The 16440-nt window shown below is 49.5% G+C and overlaps 1 protein-coding gene across 1 annotated transcript; it reads left to right on the plus strand.

The window, feature by feature from the left end:
- The first annotated feature begins 8798 nt into the window (after positions 1–8798).
- Positions 8799–15783, plus strand: THY1 (Thy-1 cell surface antigen). The gene is made up of 4 exons (XM_007523575.3): positions 8799–8926; positions 12965–13025; positions 13532–13867; positions 14387–15783. Exons 2-4 carry the CDS (start codon positions 12989–12991, stop codon positions 14497–14499), a joined length of 486 nt encoding a protein of 161 aa, XP_007523637.1. The 5' UTR covers positions 8799–8926; positions 12965–12988; the 3' UTR covers positions 14500–15783.
- Positions 15784–16440: the final 657 nt, after the last annotated feature.

Below are 16440 nucleotides of genomic sequence, written 5' to 3' on the forward strand. Positions count from 1 at the left end.
AGGGTCATAGGGTAGGTCCATTTCTAACTTTCTGAGAGTTCTCTAGACTGCTTTCCACAGGGGATGGACAAATTCACATTCCTACCAGCAGTGCAGGAGGGTTCCTTTGTCCCCACAACCTCACCAGCATTTGTTGCTGCTATCTTTTCTGATGTATGAGATTCTCACAGGAGTGAAGTGATATCTCATTATTGTCTTTATTTGTATTTCTTTGACAATCAATTACTTGGAGCATTTTTTCATGTGTTTCTCAGCCTTTTGGATCTCTTCTGTGAATATTCTGTCCATGTTCTCTCCCCATTTTTGGATGAGGTCATTTGTTTTCTTGTTGAATTTGGTGATATCTTTATATATTTTGGTTATTAACCTCTTGTCTGATGTATGGCATGTGAAGATCTTCTCCCATTCTGTGAGAGGTCTCTTGGTTTGGGTAGTGGTTTTTTTGCCATGCAGAAGCTTTTTAATTTGATGTCGTCCCATTGGTTTATTCTAAGTCTTCTTTGTAATTTTGTTTCATTCAAGATGTCTTTAATTTTATATATATATATATATATATATATATATATTCCCTTTTGTTGCCCTTGTTGTTTTATTGTTGTAGTTATTATTTTTGTTATTGATGTCGGTGTTGGATAGGACAGAGAGAAATCGAGAGAGGAGGGGAAGACAGAGAGGGGGAAAGAAAGACACCTGCAGACCTGCTTCACCACTTGTGAAGTGACTCCCCTGCAGCCGGGGGCTCAGACCGATGTCTTTAAAATGTATGCAGAAAAGAGTTCTGCCAATATTTTCCTCTCAATATCTGATAGTTTCTAGTCTAACATCCAAGTCCTTGATCCACTTGGAACTTACTTTTGTGTTTGGTAAAATATAGTGGTTCAGTTTCATTCTTCTGCATGTTTCAACCCAATTTTTCCACCACCATTTGTTGAAGAGACTCTCCTTTCAGGTGTGGGGCTCTCTTAACTGTCCCAGCTTCTTGGGCTCCACTGCCACTGCTTCCTCAGCCCCTGGGCATTATTGCCTGAGCTCCCACTGTGTCCTCTCCAGTGCATTCCTCCCATCCCACACTGCTGCTCCAGTCCCTCTCTGCTCATCTCTCCAAATACATTTCTCCTTCCAGGGCTCCCACTGGGTCCTGGGAAATGTGGGAAGTCTTTAGCCTTGTAAACTCAAGTCTTTTGGGACCAGGCTCCTTCTCCCTCCCCAACCACATGGCAGGCACCACCCTTCCTCCCACTCCATTTGGGATTGATTTAGAGATTGAGGATTTGCAATTTTGCAGCTTCTCTCAGAAGCTTCCCTGCTCCAGGCCTCTGTTCCAGAGTCTTTGGTAGAAACATTTCTCTTCTTTCTAGAAAAACAACCAGTTTTTCCCCAAGTCTGCCTTTGTCTTTCTTTTTTTTTTTTTCCTAAGATTATTTTTGAAAGAGGGGAAGAGGCCAGAGACCTGGCATTTATGATGTTCTACGTGTCTTTGTCCTTTTATGAGGTATCAAGGATCCAAAGGATCCAGCTCAAGAATTCACACATGCAAGGCAGGAGCTTTCCCACTGAGTTACCTCCCAGGCTTTGGTAAGTCTCCTCTCTCTTGACCCCACACACAGCACCTACAACACTTAATTGGCCTTGGCTTTTTTCCTTTTTCTGTCACTAGAGCTTCAACACTTGGGGGCCCACATTTTCAGAGACAGAGAGGGAGGAAAGCCCTATAGCACCATACCTTCTTCTAATGTGGGGGTCTGGATCCAACCTGGGTCATGAGCATCGCAAAGCAGGCACACTATCCAGGTGAATTATGGGTTATTATAGTTGTTGTTTAATGTTCACTCAAAAAAAAAAAACTTATGTGGAGTGTTAGCAAAATAGCTTGCTTGGGAAGCTGCCTGGTTTGTCATGCACAAAACCAAGTGCAAGCCTAGTGCCCACCACACTGGAAGACACTTCAGTCCTGTGGTGCCTCTCCCTCTGTCTTTCTGACTCTGTCTCTAGCTAAAAATGTTGATGCAGAGCAGTGCAGTCCTCATGATGCCTCATGGTGACCGAAACAAACAAACCCTCTTTATTGACAAGCAACTTTATGTCAGGTCCTTTCTGCCCTAGACCTCATAGTGGGCCCTGACCTCATGGAAGTATCCATCACCCACCCAGCTCCACCCCAGAGACAGAGTAAGGGGTCACCAGGAAAAGAGAGTCTGCATGGCCTTGTCCACACTCCTCCCCTCCCCTCATGCCTCCAAGGTAGTCTCTATGAGGAATAAGGAATATGCGTCTGTCACTTCACACCTTTCTAGGAAAGCCTGGATGGTGCTCAGCTCACCAGCTCCAAACTGACAGGGTGTCCTTCACGGCCTCCTCCCTAGCTCTACTGTCCCCTCTGAAGTCACCCCAACCCGCCTATAACTGCCTACACATTTGCTTTGCTCTGCTGTCTCTATGCTTTTGTTCATACTGTCAAAAAAAAAAAATGAAAAGGATTTTGATTTATTCCATATGAGAGGATGAAAATTTCACATGAAGGGGAGAGAAAAGTCAGAACACCATCCTGCCGCATCCAGGATCTAACCAGGAGCCTCAAACATGCGTGCCCTGTGCTCCCTCTACCAACTGAGCTATTTCTCCAGTCACTGCTAACTAAGAACCATTTGCCACTCCTACTGGACCAGTCTTTGGAAGCAGAGATTGTGTTCATTTTAGAAAACTGTGCCTAGGACAATAATATATTTTAATCATTTGATTAAATATATTATTTAATCCAGTCTTTAAAAATAAATGTAGAAAACTATACCTCTGTTGCTTTGTTATCATGAATACTCCCCTGCCTTCTAAGAGATAACCTTTATTTTCTGTCCTACTCTCCAAGTATACATGCAGTTTTCAGGGAATGACTTCACTAGGGGAGGTCACTAGAGAATAGGAGAGGCAGCAAAACAGAGAGCAGAGGTAGCCAAGTTTTTTGAGTTTTGTAGACTAGTCATATTTCCAAAGAAGTTTCAGAATATACAGAAAATTAGTAATTTTTTTTCTGCCTAACAATGTTAGCCACCATGCCATCAAACCAGAGAGCTGTAGCCTTAGAGTGAAAAGCAGGTATTGTAAATAACGCATCTACAAACACAGGGAGTTACTACTCTCCTTTCAGATCTGTGTGTCCATGTGGTTTGGGCATGTGCCTAGGAGTGGTATTGCTGAATCCTGGGGTAGTTCCATGTTGATCTAAGTATTCTCCAAACTGATTTTCATAGGGATTGCACCAGTTTGCATTTTCATCAACAATGTAATGAATTTCCTTTCTCTCCACATCCTTGCCAACAATTGTCACTTCCTATTTTGTTGCTGTAGGGGAATGAAATAAGGAGATGAAGGACAACTACTGGACGGTTTCACTCATATGTGGAGTATGGATGACTGAAATAAACAAGCTTGGAGAAAGAAAAAGAGGAAGAAGGAGGAGGAGGAGGAGAAGGAAGAGAAGGAGGAGGAGAATGAATGAATGAATGAATGAATGAATGAGTGAATTAATGAATGAAAAGGACAACTAGGCTAGCTCTTGCACAATATGAACACTGAGATGCAGAGGGTTGGGGTGGGGGGGTTGGAGAACCTTGATAGTGGATGAAGTGACTTAAATGCTTCATGTGTGCAAAAACACACCTGAAATCAGATAATCTTGTTATGTTAAATCACTAACAAATATTTTTCTAAAAAAGGTAGGTCAAGTGTGCATCTTCAGGTCTAAATTAGCTCCAAACTAGGACTCAGTTGTATGTGTTATCTTAACACCTAAATAAAATCAGGAGAGTCCTGCTTAAAGAAAATAATATACAATTCAAGATCTATATTGACTTTTTCAGTGTTTCATGAGCTGATCAGCACCCCATCCAGCAGACAGAAATGAAGTCCAAGGAACTGTGCAAAAGGAAAGAGCTGTGTAGACAGATAGCAGGGAGGTAAAGAATAGAAGGGCCCAGAAAGCAAGAAACAGACGGACTGTAGCATGGGGGTGACAGGGACTAGCTGGCAGGTCCCCTCACTAGTGATGACCAGGAGACTGCTGTTTGGCTAGCTTAAAATCTCATTTCTGGTAGATGCCAAAAAAAAAAAAAGTAATTAAATCTGGTGACATGGGGCTTAGTCTAAATGATTCTATTGTGACCCACTGTCTTGTTTTAAACAGACTCAAGTGGTCCAGTCCCAACTTCTCGTTCCCATATGTCAGCTCCAGCTAATAATTTATCCCAAACAACCTTCTCTATCATACTGCAAGATTGTGATCAATAAGAAACATACATTAAGCCAATCAAGATACATATTTTCACCTGCAGGTGCTGGTTCACAGATCCCCCAAAATCTTGGAATTTTTCTGTGCTAAAGGTGTCTTTTGCTATGTAAATAAGGTGAGTTTTACAAACAACTAAAATTATGGGTTGGGCATGAAAAGACCCTACCATGTGACTAAATGATGGGAACTTTCAGTCCCACTCCATGATATCTCCTAGGAAAAGGAGAGGAGACGGAGATGGAGTTCAGTTGCCAAAGGCCAGTGATTTAACCAGACATTCTTGAGTATATGGAGGTCACAACTCTACTGAACAGAATTTAAATGCATGAGATCCTCAATTCAATCCCTGGCACTGCATATGTGTGAGTGATATTGTCTCTCTCTATATATCAATGCGGAATAAAGCTTTTCTTTTTCTTTTTTTTGCCTCCAGGGTTATTGCTGGGGCTCAGTGCCTGAACCATGAATCCACTGCTCCTGGAGGCCATTTTTCCCCCCTTTTGTTGCCCTTGTTGTTGTAGCCTTGTTGTGGTAGCCTTGTTGTGGTTATTATTGTTATTGTTGATGTCGTTCATTGTTGGATAGGATAGAAAGAAATGGAGAGAGGAGGGGAAGACAGAGAGGGGGAGAGAAAGACAGACACTGCCTGCTTCACTGCCTGTGAAGCGACTCCCCTGCAGGTGGGCAGCCGGGGGCTTGAACCAGGATCCTTACACAGGTCCTTGCGCTTTGCACCACGTGCACTTAACCCGCTGCGCTACCGCCTGACCCTCATGGAAATAAAGCTTTTAAGAAGTCATGCCAGGGAGCCAGCAAGATAGCTTATTTGGACAATTTGGGCAGTGCACTTGCTTTGTCATGCACATGACTCAGACTCAAGCCCATTGTATACTCAAGAAAGCTGCAGTGCTATGATGCCTGTCCCTCTCTGTCTCTGCCGTTCTTGCTGAAAAAGTCATCCTTGGGGCTAGACAGGGGCACACCCAGCAGAACAAACATATTATGCGCAAGGACCAGGGTTCAAGCTCCCAACTCCCACTTGTGGTGGTGAGTAGTGAGGCAGTGCTGAAGGCATCTCTCTCTATATATATATATATGTGTGTGTGTGTGTGTGTGTGTGTGTGTGTGTGTATCACCTTTCTTTTTTAAATTTTTTAAATCTTTTTAAACTTTTATTTTGTTATTTAGTATTGTATAGAGACAGAGAGAAATTGAGAGGGGAGGGGAGTAGAGAGGGAGAGAAACAAAGAGACACATGCAGCCCTGCTTCACCACTTGTGAAGCTTTCGCCCTGCAGATGGGGACCAGGGGCTTGAACCTAGGTCCTTGTGCACTGTAATGTGTGCGCTCAACCAGGTGCGCCAGTGCCTGGCCACCCTATATCCCCTTTCCTGATCAATTTCTCTCTACCTCTATAAAAAAGGCGAGGAGAGGAGAGGAGAAAAGAGGATAAGAGAGGAAAGAGAAGAGAAGAGGAGAGAAGATCAACCTGGATGAGTTAGCCAGTACAGCACACATGCTACCGTGTGTGAGGACTCAGGCCCAGGACCCCCAGCCCCAGCTGCAGGAGAAAAGCTTCATGAATGACAGTGAAGCAGTGCTGCAAGTATCTTTCTTTCTCTCTTTCTACCCCTCCTCCTGTCTCAATTTTTCTCTGTCTCTATTTTTAAAAAGGGAAGAAGAGAAGGAGGAAGGGAGGAAGGAAGGTGGATGGTTGCCAAGAGTGGTATTTCTATCACGCAGTCACCAGCAATAACCCTAGTGGCAATTTTTGTAAAATGTCAGCCTGGAGCAGTGAAATCTCAGTGATGTAAAAAAAAAAAAAAAAAAGTTGGTGAACACTGGAAAAGTGTGGTTAGAGACAAAGAGAGATCAAAGGGGGCAGAAAGGCAGGGAAACTTCTTTGCATGAGTTCCTCTAACTACTTCTGTTTTCAGTATTCTGACCCCATCTCATTGCTTAATGGCTGTTTGTAAATTTCCCTTTCATCACCTGCTATTCCATCCCAACCCCAGACGGGCTCACTGGAGCCATTGTTTCCATCCAGCACACACTTGCCACATGCCCCGTGCCCCCACCTCCCTACCCTTCTTGAAGCAAGGTGCCTGGGGACCCAGAAAGTAGGCCAGGTGCCTATAACCTTATCAAAATAGCACAGCTAGGCCTTGCACCCAGCAACATGCAGACGGAGCAGACTGAGTGTGGGAAATGGAGTAGCCAGGGTCTCAGTCAGCCAGAGGCCAGATAGCCTCTGTAGTTATATGGCTGCTGGGGAGTTCCACAGCATGCCAAAAATGGGACCCACCCCAGTCCCAACATCTGTGTGTGTGTGTGGGGGGGGTTGGGGGTGGAGACGACAGAGAGGAGGAGCTAAACTACAACAGCTGTGTTCTGACAGAGCAGAGAGCCCCCACCCACCCCCACCCCACACTGAGAAGCATAAAGCTGTTGGGCAGTGGCCCCACCTCCTGGAGTTGCCTGCAGGGAACAGCAGGGAGCTGCAAGGCTGGGGTGCTGTGGGAAACTGAGAGGGGGCAGTGAGTGTCCCCAGGTTGGCAGCCAGGAGTCGGGACACAGAGCCTTCAAGACTACACTACTGGCCAAAAAAAAAAAAAATTACTCCACTGGCATGAGAAGTCAGGTTCCCTGGGGGTATGAAGAGGGCTTGTTTTGTGCCACTAGTGTTCTGTTGTGCCTAGAGCCTGGGAGCTAGTGAAAAGTACAAAGGCAGGCAGCTTGAATACCAGAGCAAGCAGGACCCCAGTGGGCCCTTTTCATAAGTGCCTAAAAGCTTCTGCCCGTTTACTAGAATGAATAACCCTGGGGCGTGCCCCTCCTCCATGTTCATTCCAGTTAAAGCCTCCCCTCACACTGAGCGCTGGGAGGTTAGCTAGCCTCCAGTGAGGGATAAGAGGGAAAGAAATCTCCCACTTTGCTAGCCCAGAGATGGCTTCCAACAGTGCCAATACAGTAATGGGAACTGCAGTGCAGGTGCCAGGGCTGATTCTATGAAGAAATAAGAGAATGGGCTGGCAGATGGTAGGAGGCAGAGCCAGCCCAAAGGATGTCCTAGCTAGAACTCTCAAAGGGGCCATGAGAATGCAAATCAATCAAACACACTTTGTTCAAAAAAAAAAAAAAACTCAGCTCACCTGTGGGCAAGAGAGACAAGCCATAAGCACTGGCTATCAAATAAAAATTTATTTTTACCCCACCTGCAGGGGGAGTCGATTCAAAGGCGGCGAAGCAGGTCTGCAGGTGTCTTTCTCTTGCCTTCTCTGTCTTTCTCTCCTCTCTCCATTTCTCTCTATCCTATCTAACAACAATGACATCAATAACAATAATAACTACAATAATAAAACAACAAGGGCAAAAAAAATTTATTTTTAAAAAATGTTAAGACTTCTGGTGATATGATTGTGGCTAGGTCATTTCTTTCTGGGTGGCGCCATTCCCTCCTGCACACACACATACATACACACAGTTGCACAGTCAGCAATAGGAGGGGACCCAGGGAACCCAGCATTGGTTCAGGTGGTCTGACCCAACACTCACACTTACTGCCAGCCATAAGCAGGGTGGAGAGTGATGGTTAGGAGCTATGTGTGTGATACTCTAGGAAGTGGGGGAAAGTGGAGCGCTAATTTCTGACAGCACAGTGCAGAGGTGCTCACCCAGGAGCTGGAGCACAGGCTGTCAGGCAGAAAGGTCTACTTGTTTTTTTTAATATTTATTTATTCCCTTTTGTTGCCCTTATTTTTTATTGTTGTGGTTATTATTGTTGGATAGGACAGGGAGAAATGGAGAGAGGAGGGGAAGACAGAGAGAGGGAGAGAAAGATAGAAACCTGTAGACCTGCTTCACCTCTTGTGAAGCTACTCCCCTGAGGTGGGGAGCTGGGAGCTCGAACCCGGATACTTACGCCGGCCCTTGAGTTTTGTGCCACCTACGCTTAACCCACTGAGCTACTGTCCGACTCCCAGGTCCGTCCGCTGGTTCTAAAGATAAGGGGCTGGATGAGGGCTGCAGCTGGGAAGGGAGAACAGGGCGTGAAGCCCTGTTCTTCAGAAGCCCTGTGTTGGCTTCTGAAGGGCTATTTGATCCCACTAACTTCCTTTGGAGAAAGCCTGCATCATTCCAACTCCAAAACCTCTCACGGAAGGATAAGGGTGGGTGGGGGAAGCAAGGGACCAAGATGGGAAGAAAAGGCGAACAAGCAGGGCCTTGCCCATGGGGTGTGTTACTGGCTCCATCTTCCCCTCCCTGTCTCCCCCAACCCCACCCCCACTCAGAATCCAGAGGCTTACTAAGGCCTTGACTGCAAGAGACCATTGCGGGGGGTCCTGGGAAGCGCCTGGAGTTCCCGGATCCTCTCAACCCCACCCAACCGCTCCCCTGGGGTCCTTGCCAGCTGCAAGGAGAGGTCCCCTAGGCTGCGGCAATGACTGTCCACACCACTGCGGGCCTCCCACCCCCCCACTAGCCGCTGATTGGCTGAGCCCCCGGCCACCTCCTTCCCCCCCCCCCGCCCCCCGCCCCCCTCCCCGGGTGAAAACTGCGGGCGCCGGGCGGGGCGCGGCAGCTGTAGGCTGAGCAGGCGGGAGCTGAAGGGAGCGGGTTGCAACGGCGCAGACCAGAGCCCAGGTGGGAGCGCATGCGGGGAGGACACCCCACGCCGGGACTGAAGGTTGAGGGCGGCCTGCGGGTGCTCTGGGAAGGACCTCCAGCGATTGCGGACCGGGTGGGTTCCCTGGCCCGGGCAAGAGCCGGACGCTAGCGCTGCCTGAAGGCCAAGGGCGCGGCGCCCCAGCTGCAGGATGCGGCACGGGGGGTGGTGGGAGGAAGGGCCCCGAGGGTGGCTTCGGGCTGTGTTCTCCATCCAGATGTCCCCATGCCCGGTGAGCGAGATGAGATGCAGGGGGCGCTAAGCTGGGGCCAGTGAGGCGGGCGGGAAGGAATCTCTGCCCCTCGTCCTGGAGCGGGCGGGAGCCAGGCTGCGAGGAGCTGAAACCCGCAGCGCCATACGCGGGGACGGGGGTGAAGGTGGCGGGGGAGGGGAGGAGAGAAGAGAAGGCTGGGGGCCTCAGTTGGGAACGGAGGGGACTGGAATGAGGAGAGGACATTAGGATGGAGCAGAACAGTAAGGAGAGAGAGGCTCTGCGTGGGCACCGGGCAGAGGAGATGAAGACACCGCCACCCTGTCGCCTGCACCCCTCCCTTTGCCTCCACATCCTCCTCCAGCGGGAACACACACTCTCTTCCCTTTCTTGTTCAGCCCCCTCTTCCCCTTGCCACTCCTACATCCGAACCTCGCATCCCTCCTCCATAACTCTATGCCCCAGACCGCAAACCAAAGCCAGATGCAGAACCCCTTTCATTCCTACTGCACCTCCCGGCCTCTCTCTGCAGCGGACCGAGCCGGGGTTGTCTGCAGCCCCGCCCACAGCGTAGCTGAGCGGCCTGGACCCCAGCCCTGGGCGGGCTGCCCGCCCGCGGACTGGACAGCGGCGCACGTCGCTCTCTTTGCCGCCTGGCCTCCCCCCAGCAGACACGCTGCAGACAGGCCTGCCCTGGTGGGAGGCCCGCTGAGACTGCAGGAGGAGGCATCGCGCATTGCCTGGGCAGTAGGGTGCTGAGGTCGGTCTGCAGAGCTGCAGGTTCTAGAGCCCAGGCTCGTCTTTGGCTCCTGTGCAATCCGAGCTCGGGGAATCAGAGAGCACTGTCACATCCCCAGGAAGCCCTTAGCTGTGTGCCAAGTACAGTTGTATCTGGGCGCACCTTGGCCACACAGGCCTCTTGAGAAGGTTTATTAACTCCATAAAGCCTTGCTGTGGAACGGGCAGAATGTCGGGTGGCCGTCATTCTTCTTAATCCCATGACAGACTGTGTGGGCATCTTGAGCTAAGAGATCCATTCATTCACTCAGTATCTTGTGAGCATCATTGATAGGCCAGGAACCGACTAGGCCTTGCATGCTTTTCTTCTGAACAACAACAAAAAAAAATAGTCTCTGAAGGGGGTGGGAGAGAGGTGGGCTCATTGGGTACAGAATTTCAGTTTTGCAAGAACCCTGGGGATTGGCTGACAACAATGAGGATATATGAGACACGACTTAGTCGTGATTATAAATTTTGTGATGTATGTTAGCCATAATGAGGGAGGGGAAGAAAGAGCATGCACAGGTCTTCCTAAAAAGCAGGAGGAAACAGAAAGGTAAGTCACTGACTCAGAGTCACCTGGTCTGTAAGTGCTCAATGGCGGAGCACAGATACACACCATTCAAGGGTGTGCTCTCCCTCCTCCATTGCTTTTCCTGGGGGAAAGAGCCAAGTGGCAGATATCCCGAGGAGTGGGATTATTCACTATGCTTAAGATATGGTAACCAAGGGGATTGGGTGATGGCTCGCACAACACAGTGTTCAAGGAACCAGTTTAAATCTCCCAGCCCCTGCTTGCAAGGCAGAAACTTCACAGGTGGTGAAGTAGTGCAGCAGGTACTTCTTTTTCCCTATCTCCCCTTCCCTCTCAGTTTCTCTCTATCCTATCAAATAAATAAATAAAATTTAAAAGATATGGAAAGCACCTAAGTGCCCATCCATGGACGATTGAATAGAAAAGATGTGACAGATAGACCCCAGTCGCACACTGCTTAATGATGAGGACAGTTTTGAGAAACGTATCATTCATTGGTAACTCTGATGTGGGAACATCAGAGTTTAATTACACTAACCTAGGTGATATAGCCTGCTATGCACTCGGGCTAATGGCACAGACTCTTGGGACACCATTTTCTATGTGGTCTGTCATTGACCAAAACAGTCCATGACACAAGACTATATTTAAAATAGAATATTATTCAGCCATCAAAAAGAAGGAAATTGTGCCATTTGGCAGAGAAACCCTGAGTGCACTTGATAAGTGAAGCAACCAGAGAAAGGCAAATACTGCATGATCTCATGAATGTATTCAGAGAACAGACTGGTGATCGCCAGAAGTGGATTGACTGGATAAAGATGGTCAAAAGAGGGCAGGGTTGATAGCATAGTGGCTAAGCAAAGAGATACTTTTATATCTGAGGCCTCAAAGTCCCAGGTTCAGTCCTCAGCACCACCATAAGCCAGAGCTGAGCAGTGCTTTGATTAAAAGAAGAAGAAGAGGGGCCAGCCAGTAGCACAGCAAATTAAGTACACATGGCATGAAGCACAAGGACCTGCATAAGGATCCCAGTTTGAGGCACCGGTTCCCCACCTGCAGGGGGGTCACTTCACAGGTGGTGAAGCAGGTCTGCAGGTGTCTTTCTCTCCCCCTCTCTGTCTTCCTGTCCTCTCTCGATTTCTCTCTATCCTATCCAAAAACAAAGACAGCAATAATAACAAAAACAACAATAAACAACAAGGGCAACAAATGGGAAAAAATAGCCTCCAGGAGCCATGGATTTGTAGTGTAGTCACCAAGCCCCAGCAATAATCCTAGAAGGAAAATTAAGAGGAGGAGGAGGAGGAGGAAGAGGAGGAGGAGGAGGAGGAGGAGGAGGAGAGGAAGAAGAAGAGGAAGAAGGGAGTTGGGCAGTAGTGCAGTGGGTTAAGCTCATGTGGTGCAAAGCTCAAGGACTGGCATAAGGATCCGGGTTCTAGCCCCCTGGCTCTCCACCTGCAGGGGAGTCACTTCACAGATGGTGAAGCAGGTCTGCAGGTGTCTATCTTTCTCTCCCCCTCTCTGTCTTCCCCTCCTTTCTCCACTTCTCTGTCCTGTCCAACAATGACGACATCAATAACAACAACAAAACAACACAGGCAACAAAAGGGAATATTTTTTTTTAATTTTAAAAATTTTTAAAAAGAGAAGAAAAAAAAAGTCAGGCAAAGGGTAGATAGCATAATGGTTATGCAAAGAGACTCTTGCCTGTGGCTCCAAAGTCCCAGGTTCAATCTCCTACACCATAAGCCAGAGCTGAGCAGAGCAGTGTTCTGGTAAGAGAGAGAGAGAGAGAGAGAGAGAGAGAGAGAGAGAAAGAAAGAAAGAAAGAAAAAAAGAAAGAAAGAAAGGAGGGAGGGAGGAAAAGAGGGAGGGATAAAGGAAAGGAGGAAAGAGAGAGAGAGAAAGGAAGAAAGAAAGAAGGGAGGGAGGAAAGGAAGGAAGGGAGGGAGAAAGGAAGGGAGGAAAGAGAGAGAGAGAAAGAAAGAAAGAAAGAAATGAAGAAAGAAAAGAAAGAGAGAAAAAAAGAAAGGAAAGAAAGTGAGAGAGTCCGGTGGTAGTGCAGCAGGTTAAGTACACATGGCGCAAAGCGCAAGGACTGGCATTAGGATCCCAGTTCGAGCCCCCTGGCTCCCCACCTGCAGGGGAGTCGCTTCACAGGCGGTGAAGCAGGTCTGCAGGTGTCTGTCTTTCTCTCCCCCTCTGTCTTCCCCTCCTCTCTCCACTTCTCTCTGTCCTATCCAACAGCAACGACATCAAAAACAAGGGCAACAAAAGGAAATAAATGAACAAATAAATATTTAAAAAAAAAGAAAAGGAAAGGGAAAAAAAGTCAAAAGATAGTTTTAAAAGGGGTGGAAGACCGGTTGTAGAGAGGGTCTTGGCTGCTCCCCTCTATGGCATGTCTCCCAGGTGACATCCACCCTGCTTTAAGAGTGGCACACTTGCCTCATCTCTTGGCTGATTCCTATCCTGTTTCCACCCCAGGTCCTGGACTGAGGTCTTGGCACCATGAACCCCACCGTTGGTATCGTTGTCCTGCTGGCAGGTATGGGGCAAGAGGCAGGGCCAGGCTTCCAGGCACCCTGACTTCCTTCCCTTCAGAGGAGCTGGCTTCTTCCTCACAGCTTCAGAAGGCAGAGGTGTGGGAGGAAGAGAGGGCTCCTTTGCACCCCCGAGTCAGCTGATGAGCCTAGCTGATCTGCTTGACTGAGATGGTTTCTGAAACATAGTTCCCTGAGTTGGCCCCATAGAATGGAGCTAAAATCTGTGAATGGGAACCAGGAACCTGCATTGGCTCTCCAAGATCTCCTGCCCCAGGGACCCACAGTGGACCCAGGACTAGAGCAGACAAGGGAGGGAGAAAGCAAGGCTGGGGCCTGCAGTGTGAACACTGGACTGACTGGTCCTTGAGGAACTTGTGGTTGACAAAGGTGTTGAGAGAACTGACCTGTGTCCTTTCCCTGGCTAGGTCCTTTTCTACCATTAAGTTGGGTGGGGGCTCCCTGCTCTGCAGTCTCCCCCTCAACTTGGTGGGGGCACTGCTGGTGCCAGTCTTGCAGGTGGTGTGCGGGCAGACGGTGACTAGCCTGACGGCCTGCATGGTGAACCAGAGCCTCCGACTGGACTGCCGCCACGATAATGTCACCCACTTGCCCATCCAGTATGAGTTCAGCCTGACCCGGGAGACAAAGAAGCATGTTCTCTTTGGCACTATGGGGGTGCCCGAGCACTCCTACCGATCCCGGACCAAGTTCACCAACAAGCACAACATCAAAGTCCTCTACTTAGCCGGCTTTACCACCAAGGATGAGGGTGTCTACACGTGTGAGCTCCGCCTTTCTGGTCAGCCACCCATCACCTCCAGCAAGAATGTCTCTGTGCTCAGAGGTGAGGAGAGCCCCCCCAAGGCCAGGGCACTGGGAGAGGAACAGGCTGTCTAGGATGGCAGGTGGTGCTCTTGACTGGGATGAAAAAGTGGCCTCACAACCCCATAACCTCTTCCATTTTCCCAGATGCAGGCGGGGCCCTGAGAACCACTGTCTTTGGGGTCACTGGGGGAGGAGCTAAGAGACCAGATGAATGGCTGGAGTGGTGGAGCAGATGCTTCCACCATGACTGTGTGCAAGTCATTCAGCATCCCCAGCCTGGAAGACAGGGATGACACTGTCACCTGCTACCTCCCCCACAGCTTCCTTGTGATGATGCTTAGTAAAGACTCCCTAGGATGTTTGCCCAAGGGCTCAGCAATCTACAAATGGGCACATTAGTTGGTTTTATTCAAGCAGGTTCTAGCCAAAGTATCGTGGCCTCAGGCTCCCCAAAGAAAGACCCCCTTGCTCTGGGCCTGCCTGAGTCCTGGTCTCTCGTCTGTCGTGCCCTGCCCTACCCCCTATCCTCTCTCCGCAGACAAACTGGTCAAGTGTAAAGGCATCAGCCTGTGGACCCAGAACACCTGGTGGCTGCTGCTGCTGCTGCTCTCCCTGCCCCTCCTGCAGGCCACGGATTTCCTCTCTCTGTGACTAGTTGGGCGCTTAGAGGAGACCAGAAGCCACTTGTCCCAGTCCAGAGAACCCTTCTCTGAGTCAGCTGACCCCTTCCCCCAGACCCCTTGCACACCTTGGGGAGACATGGGGACCTCACCCCTTGTAAGGAGCCCCAGAACTGCATGCCATTATCAACCCACTCCGCCAGTGCTAACCCCACCCCCACTTCCACTCACGCCCTCTCCGCACGCCACTGGCTGTCATTTTGTATTCTCTGTTCCAGAGCTGTTTTCTGTCTGGTTTATTTAGGATTTACCTGTCCCTTTTCTTTAGGAATTTGTGAAAAGGTAAGCCAGGGCTGGGAACCTGATGGAACATGGGTAGTAGGATAAAGGGGTGCCAGTCCCAAGGTCTCATCCTTGCCCACCAGGACTGCTGGTCTAGAGAGACCTGCAGGGGGGTGTGGGCCTCGCACATCCCTTGGCAGAAAAGGATGGCACTGAAGACCCCAGATGTGAAGGCCTGCCAAGCCTCTGGGGCCAGCATGTGAGGAGAGAGCCACATGTCCTCAGGAGTGTTGTCAGCCAAACAACTGTCCATCACCACTGCAAGAGTCCCTTGGGGACCTCAGGCCAGGCGCAGAGTCCAGTGAGAATGTAGTCTACCATTAGCAGTGAAAACAAAGGGAGGGTCTCTCACCTCTCCACACCTGAAGAAGCTAAAAATTGGGGCTCTCTGTCCCTTACTGGCTCAGCAGGCCACTGAGAGGGTGGCAGAGGACAACTCCCTTCCCAGAGCTGTGCGTAGCTCCCAAGAGCCTCCACAACTCTGACTGCAGTGGGGTCAAGAGGGGGTTTGCAGGGTTTGTCCAAGTGTTTCTCTGGGAGGTCCTCCCTTCAGTGCCCAGAGAGCCCTTTGCCCCCATGGATCTGTTTTCTCAGGGACCTTTGGGGTGGGGGGGGAGGGGAGCTGAGGCAGACCAGGGGGTGAGGCCCATAAGCAGGATGCACCTCTGGAATAGCTTTCCCCAACACCCGGCACCCCCGCTCGCAGCTCGGCCCCGTCCTGTGACTGCGTGTAGTGCCACCACAGCTTAGGGCATCTCATAGAGGACAAAGAGCACTGCACAATAAAACCATGCCTCTGGAATCTGTCCTCCTGTCTGTCTCTGCTCTGCTCTTCTGTCTTCAGGTCTGCCTCCCTTAGCTGCGTGTCCAGGAGGTTCCACTTGTCGCCTCTCCCTCTGCCCCGCCCCTCAGGTGGAATTTTTCAGAATGACTCCAAATGACATGTTTGTCCAAATAAATGAGTGTTCCTATCTCTGCTGACTCACCTGCCAAGGATGACAGGCTCACCTGCCAGCTCGTGGGTGGAGCCACCTGTCCCTACTCCTGAACATCCAAACCAGCCTAGAGCTGTGAAGTTCACTTTTTCTGCTCTGCTCTGGTGCTTCTCAGAAACACCCCCTCAGGTTACATCTGCCAGTGAGAGGGTAGCATTTGACGTTCTTTCAGCTCAAATGTAAGTAGCAGCTTGGCACCTGCATCATCACAATGTCAGGGCCAGCAGCTTTCTCCCCTCCTTAAACGTCAGTGAGAAGACAGTGTACCAGCATCAGGGACCATCCCGGCTGGTTCTGGGCTCCAATTGCTGGGAGAAAAAGGCAACCTGGAGCCAGCCTTCCCTCTTCTGCCAGGGAATTTGGGGGAGGCTGACTCATCTGGTATTTTGCATTGGCTGGGATGACTGTTTCTGTGCATTTGCTTAAAGGCTCCGGATCTAAATCCACGCCACTGACTCCCACTCTTCTGACATCTTGCCGTGACCGTGCCATCTGCAGTGACCGTGCCCAGAGAGGTCAGCAGATGTTGCAGGGAGGTAAGGAAGCAGACTTTGCTCCTGACCAGAAGGACTGCCCACTCCCACCTGGGCCAGTGGTTATACTCTGTATACTCTGTCTGGGAGTTCCTAAGATGG

The sequence above is a fragment of the Erinaceus europaeus genome, unplaced genomic scaffold, assembly GCF_950295315.1.
Source record: "Erinaceus europaeus unplaced genomic scaffold, mEriEur2.1 scaffold_709, whole genome shotgun sequence".
Lineage (NCBI taxonomy): Eukaryota > Metazoa > Chordata > Mammalia > Eulipotyphla > Erinaceidae > Erinaceus > Erinaceus europaeus.